The 16,751-nt window shown below is 33.2% G+C and overlaps 2 protein-coding genes and 1 long non-coding RNA gene across 3 annotated transcripts; 1 reads left to right on the top strand and 2 right to left on the bottom strand.

The window, feature by feature from the left end:
- Window positions 1-1,348: 1,348 nt before the first annotated feature.
- Window positions 1,349-3,907, bottom strand: LOC126677728 (cell division cycle protein 48 homolog). Its single transcript, XM_050372490.2, has one exon. It carries the CDS (start codon window positions 3,831-3,833, stop codon window positions 1,410-1,412), a length of 2,424 nt encoding a protein of 807 aa, XP_050228447.1. The 5' UTR covers window positions 3,834-3,907; the 3' UTR covers window positions 1,349-1,409.
- A 2,666-nt stretch (window positions 3,908-6,573) lies between these two features.
- Window positions 6,574-9,399, top strand: LOC126677729 (uncharacterized). Its single transcript, XR_007640576.1, has 4 exons — window positions 6,574-7,239; window positions 7,336-7,386; window positions 8,673-8,747; window positions 9,237-9,399. It is a non-coding gene; the product is annotated as an uncharacterized LOC126677729 (long non-coding RNA).
- A 3,977-nt stretch (window positions 9,400-13,376) lies between these two features.
- On the bottom strand, window positions 13,377-15,986 carry LOC126677727 (cell division cycle protein 48 homolog). The gene has a single exon (XM_050372489.2). It carries the CDS (start codon window positions 15,910-15,912, stop codon window positions 13,489-13,491), a length of 2,424 nt encoding a protein of 807 aa, XP_050228446.1. The 5' UTR covers window positions 15,913-15,986; the 3' UTR covers window positions 13,377-13,488.
- Window positions 15,987-16,751: the final 765 nt, after the last annotated feature.

The raw sequence follows: 16,751 nt of genomic DNA, 5'->3' as shown, positions 1-16,751 counted from the left end.
TTTAGGTCTAATGAATATCAATAATTTTGAGTTTTTCTATAATGCTAATAAAACTTTAAAATTTTACAAGTTTAGGTCAATTTCAAACGTTTGCAACGATTTTAGCCAATTCTTCTAAATCGATCTAATAGTGTGAGCCTAATTTTAAGTGACACTCACACCGTCAAAAAAATCAAAACCGATGCAAAATTTGTAGACAAGAAAATTTATAAATTGGAAATATTTTCAAAAAGAATTAGGATTTTTTGATCCATTGGCCTTGCTATTGTAACATGATTTTTTATAACAGCGTGAAAGTCATGTGAGATTGAGCACATTTTATGAAATCGATTAAGGAGAATTAATTAAAATCTACTTGAACGTTTGAATAGGTTAAAATTGCAAAATTTTAGTTAGAATCATAAAAAGTAAAAAAAAAACATGTTTTCAAATCCATTAAGCCTAATTTTATTGCAAATAATCAAAAATAAATAAAAAAATTAAAAAAAAAAAAGAGGAATATCCAATAAATTGAAAATACACTTATCTAATAACGAGCGGCTCATAAGAGCTACTATATTACCAGCTGAATAAAAATATTTTTTTATTTTTATTATATATTCTTTATGGCCTACATAAATTAATAAATTTGCTATTTTAAACGTTTTAAAATATAAATGAACTTATTATTATGCTAATCGAAAAATATACTCAATGTTCAAATAAAATAGCAATCATGATCCAGAAAATCTGCATTATGAATAAGGTCTTTTGGAAGCAATATCAGAATCAATAATGCAATCATAATTCCATGAAACAGCTTCAGACTTTATTTAGTTTTCTAGATTTCTTATTTTGCAAGCATCAAGCTGCTATAATTAAGTAACGTTTACTGATTTCTAGGGCATAGCTACAAGGCAAAAAAGAGAGAACTAAATTGATTTCAATCATCTCTTATTATTACTCTTATAATGATTGCTCATAATTTGTTCATATGATAATTACGAATCCTTCTATGATATTCTAACAATTATTCATCACAATTTCATCATATAGTTCACCCTATTGATGGATTTGATCATGAACAAATTAATTTCAATTAAAAACTAATCATTAGTGTTGGCATTAATTTAACATTGTATGTATTAACTTCTGGGATATTTACATCAACAACTCTGTACTACATTGAGACAAAAGAATGCCACGGAAACGGAAATGCTGAAACGGTATAGATTATAAATATAGAATTATTGAAAATTTAGAAATATATTTGAAAATTAAAATGAAACTTTGAAACAGAACTTGAGAAGTGTCAAGATAACATTAACAACTGAAATTAATGTACTAACTTGTAAACTAAAAAAAACAAAACAAAAAACAATCATCCATAGTCTACAACTAGTATGGATGTAAGAAATTAAAAAAGACTTCTAATTGTACAAATCGTCACCATCAGCCCCAGCAGCAGAATTTCCAAAAAGATCAGTTCCAGCAGCTGATCCATTGGTTTCAGAAAACCTGAATTCTGATCCAACGCCTCTTGATTGATGCAGAGTCTGAGCAAATCCCTGGTATTTCCTGATATCAGCATCACTAACACTCCTGCGAGCGTACTTCATCGATTCCTCAAAATGCGCCGCGTTAATCTCTGCCACATCATCATCTTTCTCCGTGTCTTCCTCCATAGCGTCAGGATTATCTCTTCGCTTCCTCTCCCTCTCAAGATCCTTCTCAATGTTCTCCCTGATAGCATATTTGCAAGCGCGCTGGCAAATTTCAGTCAAATCGGCTCCACTGAAGCCCTGAGTGTATTTCGCAAGTAGTCTGAGATCAACGTCTTTGGCGACCGGTGATTTTCTGAGGCACGCCTTGAGAATCTGATGGCGAGAGTCTTCGTCAGGAAGAGGAATATAAATCAATTGATCTAGACGGCCAGGTCGGAGAAGTGCAGAGTCAATAATATCAGGTCTATTAGTAGCACCGATTATGAAAACTGTTTTCTTAGCTGACATTCCGTCCATTTCTGTTAAAAGCTGATTCAAAACTCTATCGCCAGCACCACCGGCGTTTCCTCCGCTACTTCCTCTCCGAGTCGCAATTGAGTCAAGCTCATCAAAGAACAGAACACAAGGTGCAGACTGACGAGCCTTGTCGAAAATCTCTCGCACATTGGCTTCACTTTCCCCGAACCACATTGTAAGCAATTCAGGACCTTTGATGCTAATGAAATTAGCCTGGCATTCATTCGCAATAGCTTTGGCTAGAAGAGTTTTACCACAACCAGGCGGACCGTAGAACAGAACACCTTTTGAGGGCGACATTCCAAATTTCTCGAATTTCTCAGGATGCTCCACCGGATATTGAACTGTTTCCTGAAGCTCGCGCTTCACAGTTTCGAGCCCACCAACATCTTCCCAGCTTACATTAGGCACTTCAACAACCGTTTCGCGCAAAGCCGATGGGTTACTGATCCCTAGAGCAGTGTCGAAGTGTTCGTTAGTGACCGCCATGGAGTTAAGTATCTCAGCATCTATGGATTCGTCTTCTAAGTCAATCACATCCATTTTTTCTCTGATACACTGAAGTGCAGCCTCCGTGCAAAGCGCTGCTAAATCAGCACCAACATAACCATGCGTGTTCTTCGCAGTTTTTTCCAAATCAACATCATCAGTAAGCTTCATGTTCTTAGTATGGATTCTAAGAACCTCGAGACGGCCAACTTCATCAGGAACACCAATGTCGATTTCCCTGTCAAATCTCCCGAATCTCCTCAAAGCTGGATCAATACTGTTGGGACGATTCGTTGCTCCGATGACAATAACATGTGCGCGAGATTTAAGTCCGTCCATGAGCGTTAAAAGCTGCGAGACTATCCTCCTTTCGACCTCTCCGTTCGTTTTCTCTCTTTTTGGCGCAATCGAGTCGATTTCATCAATAAAAATAATCGAAGGCGCATTCTTCTCTGCTTCCTCAAAAGCCTTCCTGAGATTACTTTCACTTTCCCCTGCCATTTTCGACATGATCTCAGACCCATTAATACAGAAGAAAAAAGCACCCGTTTCGTTTGCGATGGCGCGGGCAATCAACGTCTTTCCCGTTCCAGGAGGCCCATAGAGCAGAATTCCCTTCGGCGGCTTCACTCCAATCGTCTTGAAAAGCTTTGGATGCCTCAACGGAAGCTCCACCGCTTCCCTAATCTGAGCCATCTGTTTCCTGACGCCACCAACATCATCATACCCAATCTCATCTAATCTGTCTCCTTCTTCCCTACTCACCCCCTCTTCGTCGCAGAAAATCTCCGTATCCGGCGCAACCACACAGTACTCATCAGGATCAGTGGCCATAACCTTAAACTCAACACTTCTCATCCCACCTCGTACAAGAAACAAATCACCTGTCCTGATGGGACGAAACGTTTCAAGAAAATAAGGTTTGAGATACACATCAAACAGATTCCCCGAAACCCCTTCAATTGTGTCATCAATAGGCTGAATATTCACACGCTTGCAGTATTTAATATCAGGAGATTGATGAACAGAGACAACATCTCCAAGCCTAACTCTCAGGTTCGACCTGACGACCTTGTTCATCCTGATTTTCGACCCTTCGCATGATTCGTCTGCATGAGCAATGCAGATTGCGTCCTTCCTTTTCTTTCCTTTGATCAAGATGGTGTCGCCGAGAAAAAACTGGAGAGTGTCCATAGTATGAGGATGGAGAGAAATAATGGAGTTATCGTCGTTAATGGATTCATCAACAACAAGTCGATTTGGTGATTTTTTACGCTCTAAAATTGCTGTACTGTAATCTCTTTTTGTTGCTGTAGAATCAGATGATCCAGCTTGGTTGGACATGATGTAAACGGCAATAGCAAAATATGAGAGAAATTGATTAAAAGCAAGACCAATATAAGTAAGGCAAAACAAAGCTGTTATGCTGTGATATAATTTTGTTATTGGGTCATACGGTGCCTATATATATAGATATCGGTACTTCCTAATCCCACAAGGAAACTGATTTCCTTTTCATATAAATGAAATTCATTTTCCAAATTTGGTTTGGTAAATTGTACTAGTACTATCTTATTGGTTAAATGTTTCTCCGATTAGGAATACGAAAAGGAGAAGCGTGAATGAAAGCTATAATTAATTTCCAGAGTTTATCTTATACGGTCTGCATTATAGTTTTGTGGTAATTTCCTGAAATATATGTTTCGGTAATTTATTTATAGTTTTATCTCTCAAGTTTTGACTTTTTTTTTCTGACTTTTTTATTTACGAAAAATATTTTTTTTTAAATTTCAGAAATACCTTTTTCGGATTCCAATTTTAGTTTTCGATTTTTTCGGTTCGGTCGACCGAACCGACCGATAGCACAACCCTATTTTTCAGTTTTTAATAGTTTGCTCTTTTTTTTATAGATTTTTTTTTTGAAACTTTTTTATATTTTCTTATAGTGTAACAATAGTATATATATATAGTTTTTATAGTGTAAGATTAATGTATATATAGTGTTTTTGTGGTCTATACATCAAAACACTGCGAATACACCATAAACACTGCAAATACACGATAAACACTGTAAATTCACCATAGATATACTAAAAACGACGGTAATACACCAAAAAACATAGATATCCGGAAAAACACCAGAAACACTATAAATACACCAAAAATACACTAAAACGTATATATATTATAAAATTACTTCAAATGCACCATAAATCAATTTGTTCTTTACAAAATCAGTAGTAATAAACAAATATATGAATAAGAGAAAGACAAAATAAATAATTATATGAATAATAAAACAATTTTATAAACAAAAAATTATAGTCTACAATAATTTATTTATAAAATATTTAAATCATTACAAAAACCCTAAAAAATTACACAAATCTAAAAACGAGTCGAGAAATCCATAGCGCGGACCTAAGAGACGAACGGACTAGCACGAACGGAAAAGACAAACGGAAAAACGACCGAAAACGACGAGAAATCCATCGGAAATAGACGAACGGAAAAGACTAACAGAAAGTAACCGGATGAGATAAACTGAAAATAAAACGAAAAAGAAGAAGAAAAGAAGAGAAAACTTTGAGAAAGAAGAGAGAAAAGAGAGAGAGAGAGAAAAGACTAGCTATGTAAAAGTTTAACTTAAAATGAGATAAAGCTTCTATATATAATGAGTATTTTTGTAAATGAATTAGAAAAATAGGTAGCATAAGAAATAAGGAAAAGATGACAAAAAATGGTGTATATAAGTTTTAAAAACAGATATTTGGTGAGAATATCCCTATAATTTTCCTATCTTAGAAGAGTATATATATATGTATGTCTATAAGATCTAGATAATTTTTTTAGATAGACTTAGTATATGTTATTAAATTGATAACAATATTATAATTTTGTTTGTTATTTTTTTAACACATTTTAATTGTGATTTTATAATAATGTCATATTTTAATAGAGTGTTATAATGTAATTTGCTCAGTTCACAGATGATGTGATGGACTGAATGTACCTAAAAATTTCTCAAAATCTATCTATTTTTTTAGTTGGTTTTCAAAGTTAAATAGAGTATTTATATATAAAAAAAAGGTCTAACCACTTTTAAATTACAAACATTTGTATACTTTTATCAATTACGATAAAATTTTCAATTAAGTCCAATTTGAAAGTTTTTTTATTTGTTTTTGAAATTGTAACTAATTTTGAGTTTCATTTTTAAATCCAAACCTTGATATCTTTTATCAATTACATTCAAGTTTTAAAAAATTGTTTAACTTTCAAAATAAGTTAATATAAACGTTTGTTTGCGATTGATAAAAATGGAAAAAAATTGGTTTTAAAAAATTAAATTAAATGTTTGGGTCACAATTGCAATAAAAAAAATCAAATTGAATATAATTGTAAAAAAAATAAAAAAATTAATCTTAATTGATAAATAACATAAAAAAATTAAATTTGAATTGATAATTATATATTACTAGCAAAAATACAAGCGTTGCTCTGAATTTTAATCATCGATTATATAATTAGCATAGAATTACTGTATTATTTTAAATATATTTTTTAATAAGTATTTCAATTTTGCTTATTATACAACATTAGTTTAAGGAGTAATTTTGTACGTTTAATAAGGGTTGCAGTAAAAAAAAAATATAACCTGGCTCAGATAAAAATAAAATACGATACTGAAGCATAAGTAATAACATAAATTACCAATGAGCTATAACTCAAATGATATAAGCGCTAAGCAGCAAACTGCTAGGTCGTGGGTTCGGTTTCTCTCACAAGCGCTCCCTGCTCCTCAAATTATCAAAAAAAATAACATAAATTAAGAACAATAACTTTTATTACAAAATTAATTTAAATCATCATGTTTAAATTATTAATTTAAATATCATAAAAGTTGAAATAATTTTACAATGAAAATAATTGTAGATAAATTTTTATTAAAATAATAAATTAGATTAAAAATATGGGTGGGGATTTTGTGCTCCACCTATTAATAATAGCGCTCCAATTTTAATTTTATAGTAGCTAATGACACTATTATTCTTTATATAAAACTACTTAGCTTTTGTGTAATAACCCGTATTTTTTTATAACTTGTTTTGGTGGTTGGTTGTCCGTTTAAAGTTTGGTTTGTGATGGACTTTGGTTGTGTTTTAACTTCGACTTGTTCTCGTTGTGCTTCCGACTTGTTTTCGGATTGATTTATGTGCGAATTAGCATATGTGGTACCTTGGTTGTGTCATGTTGAATGACTTATGTGTACCCCTTGAACCTTTAAGTATTTGATGTTGAATTGATTTATTTCCGGATTGTTATCGAAACAATGTTTGCATGTTTTCCAAATCTGCTATTCTCTAGTAAAACGTCCATATCTCCCAATTTAACCGTCGGATCGGGCTGCCCTTTGGATATGTTGTACCTAAGAGGATTATCTTTCATTCGACCGTTCGGATCGTCGTTTTGACCTCTTTTCGGGTCAACCGGACCTATAACCGGACCTGCTGGGTTGAACCGGCCGTAGGTCCGGTCCACTCTGATTTCTGCATTGGCAGTGAGTCAACCGGTTCAATAACCGGTTCTGCTGGACAGAACCGGCCGTAGAACCGGTTCATTACGGGTTTGCTTATAAAAACTTCGTTTCTCGACCAAATCAGCCCCCACTCGTTCCCACAAACCCTAAACTGATTTCTAAACATTTATAGACAATTCCCAATCACATTTTGGTGCCTCAAGACACTTGGTAAGTGTTCTAACATCCTTTCCATCATTCAATTCATAGTTTATGTAATCGAATTGTTTGGGTATTCATTGGTCCTTCGGTTTTTCATTGTTGTAGCCATTATTCCACTATTTTTCTGAGTTTTCCTTGCTCTTTTGGATTGCTAAGGTAATTAATCCTTCCTTTACCCTTTTAATTCGAATCGTTGGTGTGATGGTTGTTAGATTTCAATTTTAAATGTTAGTTTTGTGGCATGTAATTATATGGGCTGTTTTGATTTGGTTTTCTTATTAGTGTATCAAATTCATTGTCAATACTTGTTGGGCATTTGTTGTAGTCGTTTATGCTCTCTAGAATTCGGTTCGTTCATGCGTTGTATGGATTTCTTAAAAGGGAAATGTTAGGGCTGTCCATAATTTCATTGCCATGATGTTGTTGTTTAAAGAATTAGATTGCTATAGATTGTTTTAGTTTGATTTTGTTATAGGGCTGTAAATAATTGAATTAACCTGTGTTTGGTGATTAAAAATCAAATTGACAGAGTTGGATTAGTTTGGTTTGAGCATATCAAATTGTTTGTTATTTGGCTTGATAATCATGATCAATTGATATGTTTTGGTTAGAGGTTTTGAAACTGAAAATGTAATTGGTTTAAGCTTTTGAGATGAATTGGATTCATTAAAGTGTCATGGCATGGTTGTTTTGAGGTTGGCTTGTTTTGCCGATTTTGGCTAAATGTTGAATTTGTTGTCATGTAATGTTTTGATTGTTTAAATAAGTTAGTTGGGTTGTTTAACATTATTGATTAATATTGGATTGTTGTTAACATGTTAGTATGATGTATAAATTATTGTAAATCTTGATTGGGCATGTTTAATGTTAGAGGGCATGCTAAGGTGATTGTATATTTTATGTTGGCCGTTTGAACATGTTTGCCCATTGAGGACTTTTGTCGAGAACCTTATGAGCGTTATGATATTTTGGTTATTGAGTTCTTATTGAGTTCCTTGCTTTCAAAATGGATTTCATAGTTTATCAAAAGATGACTTAAATATTAAACTCTGGTTTTACTCTGGTTGGATTTTGGTTCGGGTTAGACTTGGGTCGCCCGATTTGTGAGAAGATGCCTTGCAATTGTTGTAACTTGGCTGACTCACCATGTTGGTTTTAAACTTGGTTTATGGATTTAACTAAGTTATCTGAAATGGATTTTCGGATCATGTTTTCAAAGTGGGAACTCAATTTGACTTAACTGATTGTATGACTTTGGTGACAGTCCGAGTAAGTATGATTATTCCACGTTGGTTTATGCTTTGGCATTTTGACTATATATGTATAATGGCGTTATGATGGTTTATACGTTGGCTTGATTGATATATGTGCTAGTCGTATGTGGTGTCTAGTACTCTCTAGAGTTAGGGGATGATATTAATTATTATATATATTTTTCTTAGACCCGTCGACTGCTCGTGCTTCGGAGTCGGATCAGGTTTAGTTGCTTGTAAAGTTTTCACGTGGATTTGCAAGCAGTGAGTTTGTACTTACTATTTACCGCTTTATTAAGTAAATTGTTATTTTAATATTAAATATATATATTGTACGTATATTTCGAACTGTTTTTATATTATGGCTTCTAGTTGGAACATGCTACCTAATGGGCATCATTAGGACTGCGTGCGCACCGGTATTGATCTAGATAAGGTATGTGATATGTGGGGGTAACTCGGTGGTAGCCTAGCTCTCGGGACCCAGTAGAGTAACTCGGTGTAGCTCAGCTCTCGGGACTCTGGTTATGAATTAAGAGTGGTCGGTGGTAACTCGGTGTAGCTCAGCTCTCGGGACCAGACCTAATGGATTATGGTTATATTAGTATTGTGGATTAGGGTTCCAACTATTATACGTAATGTTCATATTAAATGTTTTAAAAGGGTTTCAATGGTTTTCCACTTGATAAATGTAAATAGTGGTATGAACTCATCTCAGTATATCTGACCCCGTTGTTTTCCCAAATTTTCCAGGGTTATGATATGAGCGAGTCAGCTGCTCTCCGATTCTTTATTTCCTCGGAGGTTTTACTATATTTAATAAGGTTATTAAACTTATTTTATTCTTAGACCGCAGTAGTAAATAGAAGTCTTATGTCGAATACTTGTTATAAATTTATTCACTGAATTATTGCTATTTTGGCATTCTTTTATTAACTTGGGTTAATATATACTTCTGCCATGTTTAAGACTCAGAGTTGGCTTAGCACTTTATAATAAATGTTGTAAATTATGAACTGCTAGAACTAGGCTGAAGTCTCGGTTGCCCCCGAGCATTGGTTTCTTGCATGCTTATGTATTTGTTGGTTATCCGCAAGGCTTGCTACGGGTTTTGGTACAACCATACCCATACCCTAGCGCCGATCGCGATTCATGAAATTGGGTCGTGACATTTTGTTTTCAATATTCTATAATTATTTTGTTCAATATAATCTGTAATATTTGTTTAACTCTTAGATTTTACATAATTTTATTTAATGATTAACTGTTAGTCTCAAACAATTTTATTTATTTTTTATTTATTTTCATATTTTAATTCTAATAACTCTTTTAATATGAATACTGATTTTATTTTAAATAAATTGACAATTAAAAGTAGAGCTGGCCACGCATGGTTCATAACTCGGCGGTTCCGAACCGGAACCGCCGGGTCGCGGTTCAAAAAAAATAGAACCGGCACGGACCCGTCTAAAGGAAGGTTCCGGGCCGGTTCGGATCCGGCCGGTTCCGGTTTTGATTCCGAGTTCCTGACAGTTCGGAAAAAAATTTAAATTTAAATTTAAATTTAATTACTAAAAGCTAAAAAGTATAGTTTAAAAATAAAATAACATGCAGAGATAATATTATAAGAAAATAATAAAATAAAACAAATTTTTTAAATATTATATTAACCAAAAAATTCACTAAGAAATTTTATAATTATATAACACTGAAACAATACATAGATATTAACTTTATGTAGCGGTAAAACAATATTTAAAAAATAGAGATTTTAAAAATAAAAAAACATAATTTGATTGAAAATTTATAACAAATATATTATTATTGTGTTAAAAATAATACTCTATATTTTATAACATACTAACTTCAATATACTTCTCATTTGTAGATACATCAATTTAATATATATACAATAAATAATATATATATATATATATGTAACTATAAAATATAAAATATTATATGATATATATTAAAATTAAATAACTTTTATCGACGGGTATAACCCTTAAATTGTCGGTTCTGATCCGGAACCGCCGGTTCACGATTCAAAAAAACTTGAAACCGGCCCGAAACCAGTGTTTCGACAGTTCCGGACCGATTTTAATCCGATTTCGAATTTGACCGATTCCGAACCGGATTAGACTAAGCCGGTTTTGGGCCGGTTCATGGGTTGATCCGACTCAGGGCCAGTTCTAACTAAAAGATAGTATTTTTATAAGAAGGCTAATTTCACTAGACTATATACATAAAAATGTATGATTTATTTTCTTAATTATCATAAAACATATATTTCTTTGATATTTTAATAAAGATAGTTTTTCTCTTTGTATAAATTTTATCTGATATACTAAACAACTCCAAAAACTTATAAAATTATGTGTAAGCCAACAAAGACTTTAAAATACATAAAAAGTAACAAAAATTTAAAATTAAATACAATTAAACAAATTATGAAAAATATAAATTAATCATAAAAAATTTAAGCTCCATAATTATTGAACGATTATGAAATGGGATATAGACAATGACAGATCTAGAAATATTTTATATGTTTGGTGAAATTGTATCCAAAGTTTGTAAAAGAATAGAATGGACAAAATGTAAATTTTATTGCTACGAATTTTAAGATGAAAAAATGATAATATTAATTTATATGTTTATATTTTTTTTATAGATTCAAAATAATAAAATAGTCAATTTACCAGTATAAAGTCTTCCTAGATCCGCCCGTGGATATAGATATTGGTCCAAACTCTAAAGAACTATATAAACATAGATTTGAAAACCATAATGAGCCGGGATAACAAAGTCATTAAGAATTAAAATAAAAAATATTGGAGCGGATTTGTAATTGGGTGGAGTACGAATATCTCCACCCAAAAATATTAATGAATAAAGTTATTATTTTATCAAAAATTAAATAATTATATTTTTTGGCCACAAAATATATTTATATTTGTTTAACATAATTTAAGTAATACTGTAATGTTGTCATTTTTATAATTTTGCAATATTACTACATAAAAAATATTTTATTTAATTATTTAAGTTTTTATGACCCAGTATGACGCATAAACTTACTAAATAGAAAGATTAAGCCGCAGTATATTTTTTATTTGCTATATATCTAGATTAATATTTCTATATTGGTATCATATTGAACTATTTATAAAAATATTATCTCTTTTTATTTTTCTATGTTTGTTAACATAATTTTTGTTTGAATGTTTAACATTTTTGACAATTAAATGGTGATTAAAAAGGAACGAAACTAGCAACCTCTCATTTTTTCTTTTTTTAATAAAAAAAAAGATTATAAACACCAATTGTTTATTTTTTTATTTTTTTGCTAGCTAGCTGCCGTCAATGATTTGATTTTACTGTTGGCGGTAGTCATCTCTTTCTTAATTTCGCTTTAATTTCATAAAGTTTAATAAATAACCAACTTTTTTTTATTTTTTATTTTTGATGGATTAATATTTATCGTCGAAAATCGAGTCGAAAATAGATTAAAAACCTTCCAACAATGAAAATGAAATCGTTTATGTACTATATTAGTGTTTTTATTGTTGTTTCCTGTTCTTTTTTATCCTTTCTATGTCAAAAGTTTGTTTTGTTTTCTTTACGAAATGTTTGTTGTCCCTTTTCTTTAAGGGTTGGTTGGGGTGATGATTGATCGAAGGTTATGACTCTAATTTTTGATATCGGAAATTAGTTAGTGGACATTGAAGAAGTTTGATCGAGTACTGTACTTAATTGGCGAAACAAGTAATTTATTTTTTGTTTCCATGTTAGTTCATCAGATTTAATTTTTAAATTTTTCTGATTTCTTACAAATAAAATTGTTTCAAATTCTGTTTATTAAAGTTTGACGTATTAAAAAAAGAGAGGAAAGAAACAAAAAAAATGGATTCTAATTAAAATAAAATCCACCAAAAAAACATTTCCTCGTAAAACTTTAATTTATTGAAGATTTTTTTGTTCTTGATACTTTTATGAGTGTATCCCATGCAACCGTTGCGCCACGTCATTTTTATATCAAGCCAATGAGCATTTGCGATAGGGAATCTTTTAATTATTACTTATTTTTTTTATCATTCAATTTTCCACATAGCTAACGCACAATTGGTTTGTTGCACGAATGACATGGCGCAACGGTTGTGTGTAATAATTTTTCTACTTTTATATGTCTATGGTGTTTATTGTAACTCTAAATACTTTTTATATTTCCAATACACTTGTATTGTAATAAAATCACATGTCATCAAATTTTAAATATAAACATATACATAAACAACTAAATATTAAAGATATTCGTCATTTGATGAAAATATTTTATTTGTCTTTAATTGTTTATCGTTTATACTCACATCTCTTTATCATAGTTAATAGCATTTTATATTCATAGGTAAAGATAGAAATTTCAATTAGGGGTATTATTTTTGGGTGAAATTTAAAAATAAACATTAAAAGTATGCATATAAATAATAAATATGTTTATAAAATTCAAAATTCAAAATTAATTATTCACACTTTTCTGTTTTTTAAAAGCGTTATATTCTTTTTTAGTTTTTTTATCCTTCTGTGATATTTTAACAATTATTGATCACATTCCACCCTATTGATTGATTTGATCATGAACAAATTAATTTCAATTAAAAGTTAATCATTAGTATTAATAACCCATAATTAATTAACCATTATATGTATAATAACTTCTGGGATCCTTACATTAACAACTCTGCACTACACTGAGACATGCAAAAGAATGCCCTTGGAAACGGAAATGCCGAAACGGTATTAGTATTATAAATATATAATTATTGAATAGTCAGAAATATATTTGAAAATTAAATGAAACATTGAAACAGAACTGGGAAGTTTCAAGATAATTTTAAAAAATGATCAAATACTAATAAACTTGTAACTAAAAAACACAATCATCCATAATTAAAACTAAAGACTACAACTAGTATAGATGTAAGAAAATAAAAAAGACAGTCTAATTGTATAAATCATCATCATCAGCCCCGGCAGCAGAATTCGCAAACAGATCAGTTCCAGCAGCTGATCCATTGGTTTCAGAAAACCTGAATTCCGATCCAACGCCTCTTGATTGATGCAAAGTCTGAGAAAACCCCTGGTATTTCCTGATATCAGCATCACTTACACTACGGCGAGCGTACTTCATCGATTCCTCAAAATGTGACGCGTTAATCTCTGCCACTTCATCATCTTCATCCATGTCTTCCTCCATAGCGTCAGGATTATCTCTTCGCTTCCTCTCCCTCTCAATATCCTTTTCAATGTTCTCCCTGATAGCGTATTTGCAAGCGCGCTGGCAGATTTCAGTCAAATCAGCCCCGCTGAAACCCTGAGTGTATTTCGCAAGTAGTCTGAGATCAACGTCTTTGGCAACCGGTGATTTCCTGAGGCACGCCTTGAGAATCTGATGGCGAGAGTCTTCGTCAGGAAGAGGAATATAGATTAGTTGATCGAGCCTGCCAGGTCGGAGAAGTGCAGAGTCGATTATATCTGGTCGGTTAGTAGCACCGATTATGAAAACTGTTTTCTTAGCTGACATTCCGTCCATTTCTGTTAAAAGCTGATTCAAAACCCTATCGCCAGCACCACCGGCATCTCCTCCGCTACTACCTCTCTGAGTCGCAATTGAGTCAAGCTCATCAAAGAACAGAACACAAGGTGCAGACTGACGAGCCTTGTCGAAAATTTCTCGCACATTGGCTTCGCTTTCTCCGAACCACATGGTAAGCAATTCAGGACCTTTGATGCTAATGAAATTAGCCTGGCATTCATTCGCAATAGCTTTGGCTAGAAGAGTTTTACCACAACCAGGCGGACCGTAGAACAGAACACCTTTCGATGGCGACATGCCAAATTTCTCAAATTTCTCAGGATGCTCCACCGGATATTGAACTGTCTCTTGAAGCTCGCGCTTCACAGTTTCGAGCCCACCAACATCTTCCCAGCTTACATTAGGCACTTCAACAACCGTTTCGCGCAAAGCCGATGGGTTACTGATCCCTAGAGCAGTGTCGAAGTGTTCGTTAGTGACCGCCATGGAGTTAAGTATCTCAGCATCTATGGATTCGTCTTCTAAGTCAATCACATCCATTTTTTCTCTGATACACTGAAGTGCAGCCTCCGTGCAAAGCGCTGCTAAATCAGCACCAACATAACCATGTGTGTTCTTCGCAGTTTTTTCCAAATCGACATCCTCGGTAAGCTTCATGTTCTTAGTATGGATTCTAAGAACCTCGAGACGGCCAACTTCATCAGGAACACCAATATCGATTTCCCTGTCGAATCTCCCGAATCTCCTCAGAGCTGGATCAATACTGTTGGGACGATTTGTTGCTCCTATGACAATAACATGTGCGCGAGATTTAAGTCCGTCCATGAGCGTTAAAAGCTGCGAGACTATTCTCCTTTCAACTTCTCCGTTCGTTTTGTCTCTTTTAGGCGCAATGGAGTCGATTTCATCAATAAAAATAATGGAAGGCGCATTCTTCTCTGCTTCCTCAAAAGCTTTCCTGAGATTACTTTCACTTTCCCCAGCCATTTTCGACATAATCTCAGGTCCATTAATACAGAAGAAAAAAGCACCCGTTTCGTTCGCGATGGCGCGCGCAATCAACGTCTTTCCCGTTCCAGGAGGCCCATAGAGCAGAATTCCCTTCGGCGGCTTCACTCCAATCGTCTTGAAAAGCTTCGGATGCCTCAACGGAAGCTCCACCGCTTCCCTAATCTGAGCCATCTGTTTCCTGACGCCACCAACATCATCATACCCAATCTCATCCAATCTGTCTCCCTCTTCCCTACTCACCCCCTCTTCGTCGTAGAAAATCTCCGTATCCGGCGCAACCACACAGTACTCATCAGGATCAGTGGCCATAACCTTAAACTCAACACTTCTCATCCCACCTCGTACAAGAAACAAATCACCTGTCCTGATGGGACGAAACGTTTCAAGAAAATAAGGTTTCAGATACACATCAAACAGATTCCCCGAAACCCCTTCAATTGTGTCATCAATAGGCTGAATATTCACACGCTTGCAGTATTTAACATCAGGAGATTGATGAACAGAGACAACATCTCCAAGCCTAACTCTCAGGTTCGACCTGACGACCTTGTTCATCCTGATTTTCGACCCTTCGCATGATTCGTCTGCATGAGCAATGCAGATTGCGTCCTTCCTTTTCTTTCCTTTGATCAAGATGGTGTCGCCGAGAAAAAACTGGAGAGTGTCCATAGTATGAGGATGGAGAGAAATAATGGAGTTATCGTCGTTAATGGATTCATCAACAACAAGTCGATTTGGTGATTTTTTACGCTCTAAAATTGCTGTACTGTAATCTCTTTTTGTTGCTGTAGAATCAGATGATCCAGCTTGGTTGGACATGATGTAAACGGCAATAGCAAAATATGAGAGAAATTGATTAAAAGCAAGACCAATATAAGTAAGGCAAAACAAAGCTGTTATGCTGTGATATAATTTTGTTATTGGGTCATACGGTGCCTATATATATAGATATCGGTACTTCCTAATCCCACAAGGAAACTGATTTCCTTTTCATATAAATGAAATTCATTTTCCAAATTTGGTTTGGTAAATTGTACTAGTACTATCTTATTGGTTAAATGTTTCTCCGATTAGGAATACGAAAAGGAGAAGCGTGAATGAAAGCTATAATTAATTTCCAGAGTTTATCTTATACGGTCTGCATTATAGTTTTGTGGTAATTTCCTGAAATATATGTTTCGGTAATTTATTTATAGTTTTATCTCTCAAGTTTTGACTTTTTTTTTCTGACTTTTTTATTTACGAAAAATATTTTTTTTTAAATTTCAGAAATACCTTTTTCGGATTCCAATTTTAGTTTTCGATTTTTTCGGTTCGGTCGACCGAACCGACCGATAGCACAACCCTATTTTTCAGTTTTTAATAGTTTGCTCTTTTTTTTATAGATTTTTTTTTTGAAACTTTTTTATATTTTCTTATAGTGTAACAATAGTATATATATATAGTTTTTATAGTGTAAGATTAATGTATATATAGTGTTTTTGTGGTCTATACATCAAAACACTGCGAATACACCATAAACACTGCAAATACACGATAAACACTGTAAATTCACCATAGATATACTAAAAACGACGGTAATACACCAAAAAACATAGATATCCGGAAAAACACCAGAAACACTATAAATACACCAAAAATACACTAAAACGTATATA

Source organism: Mercurialis annua, linkage group LG4 (genome assembly GCF_937616625.2).
Source record: "Mercurialis annua linkage group LG4, ddMerAnnu1.2, whole genome shotgun sequence".
Taxonomy (NCBI): domain Eukaryota; kingdom Viridiplantae; phylum Streptophyta; class Magnoliopsida; order Malpighiales; family Euphorbiaceae; genus Mercurialis; species Mercurialis annua.
The sequence above is the reverse complement of the archived record's forward strand: the minus strand, read 5'-3'. Positions and strand labels throughout refer to the sequence as shown.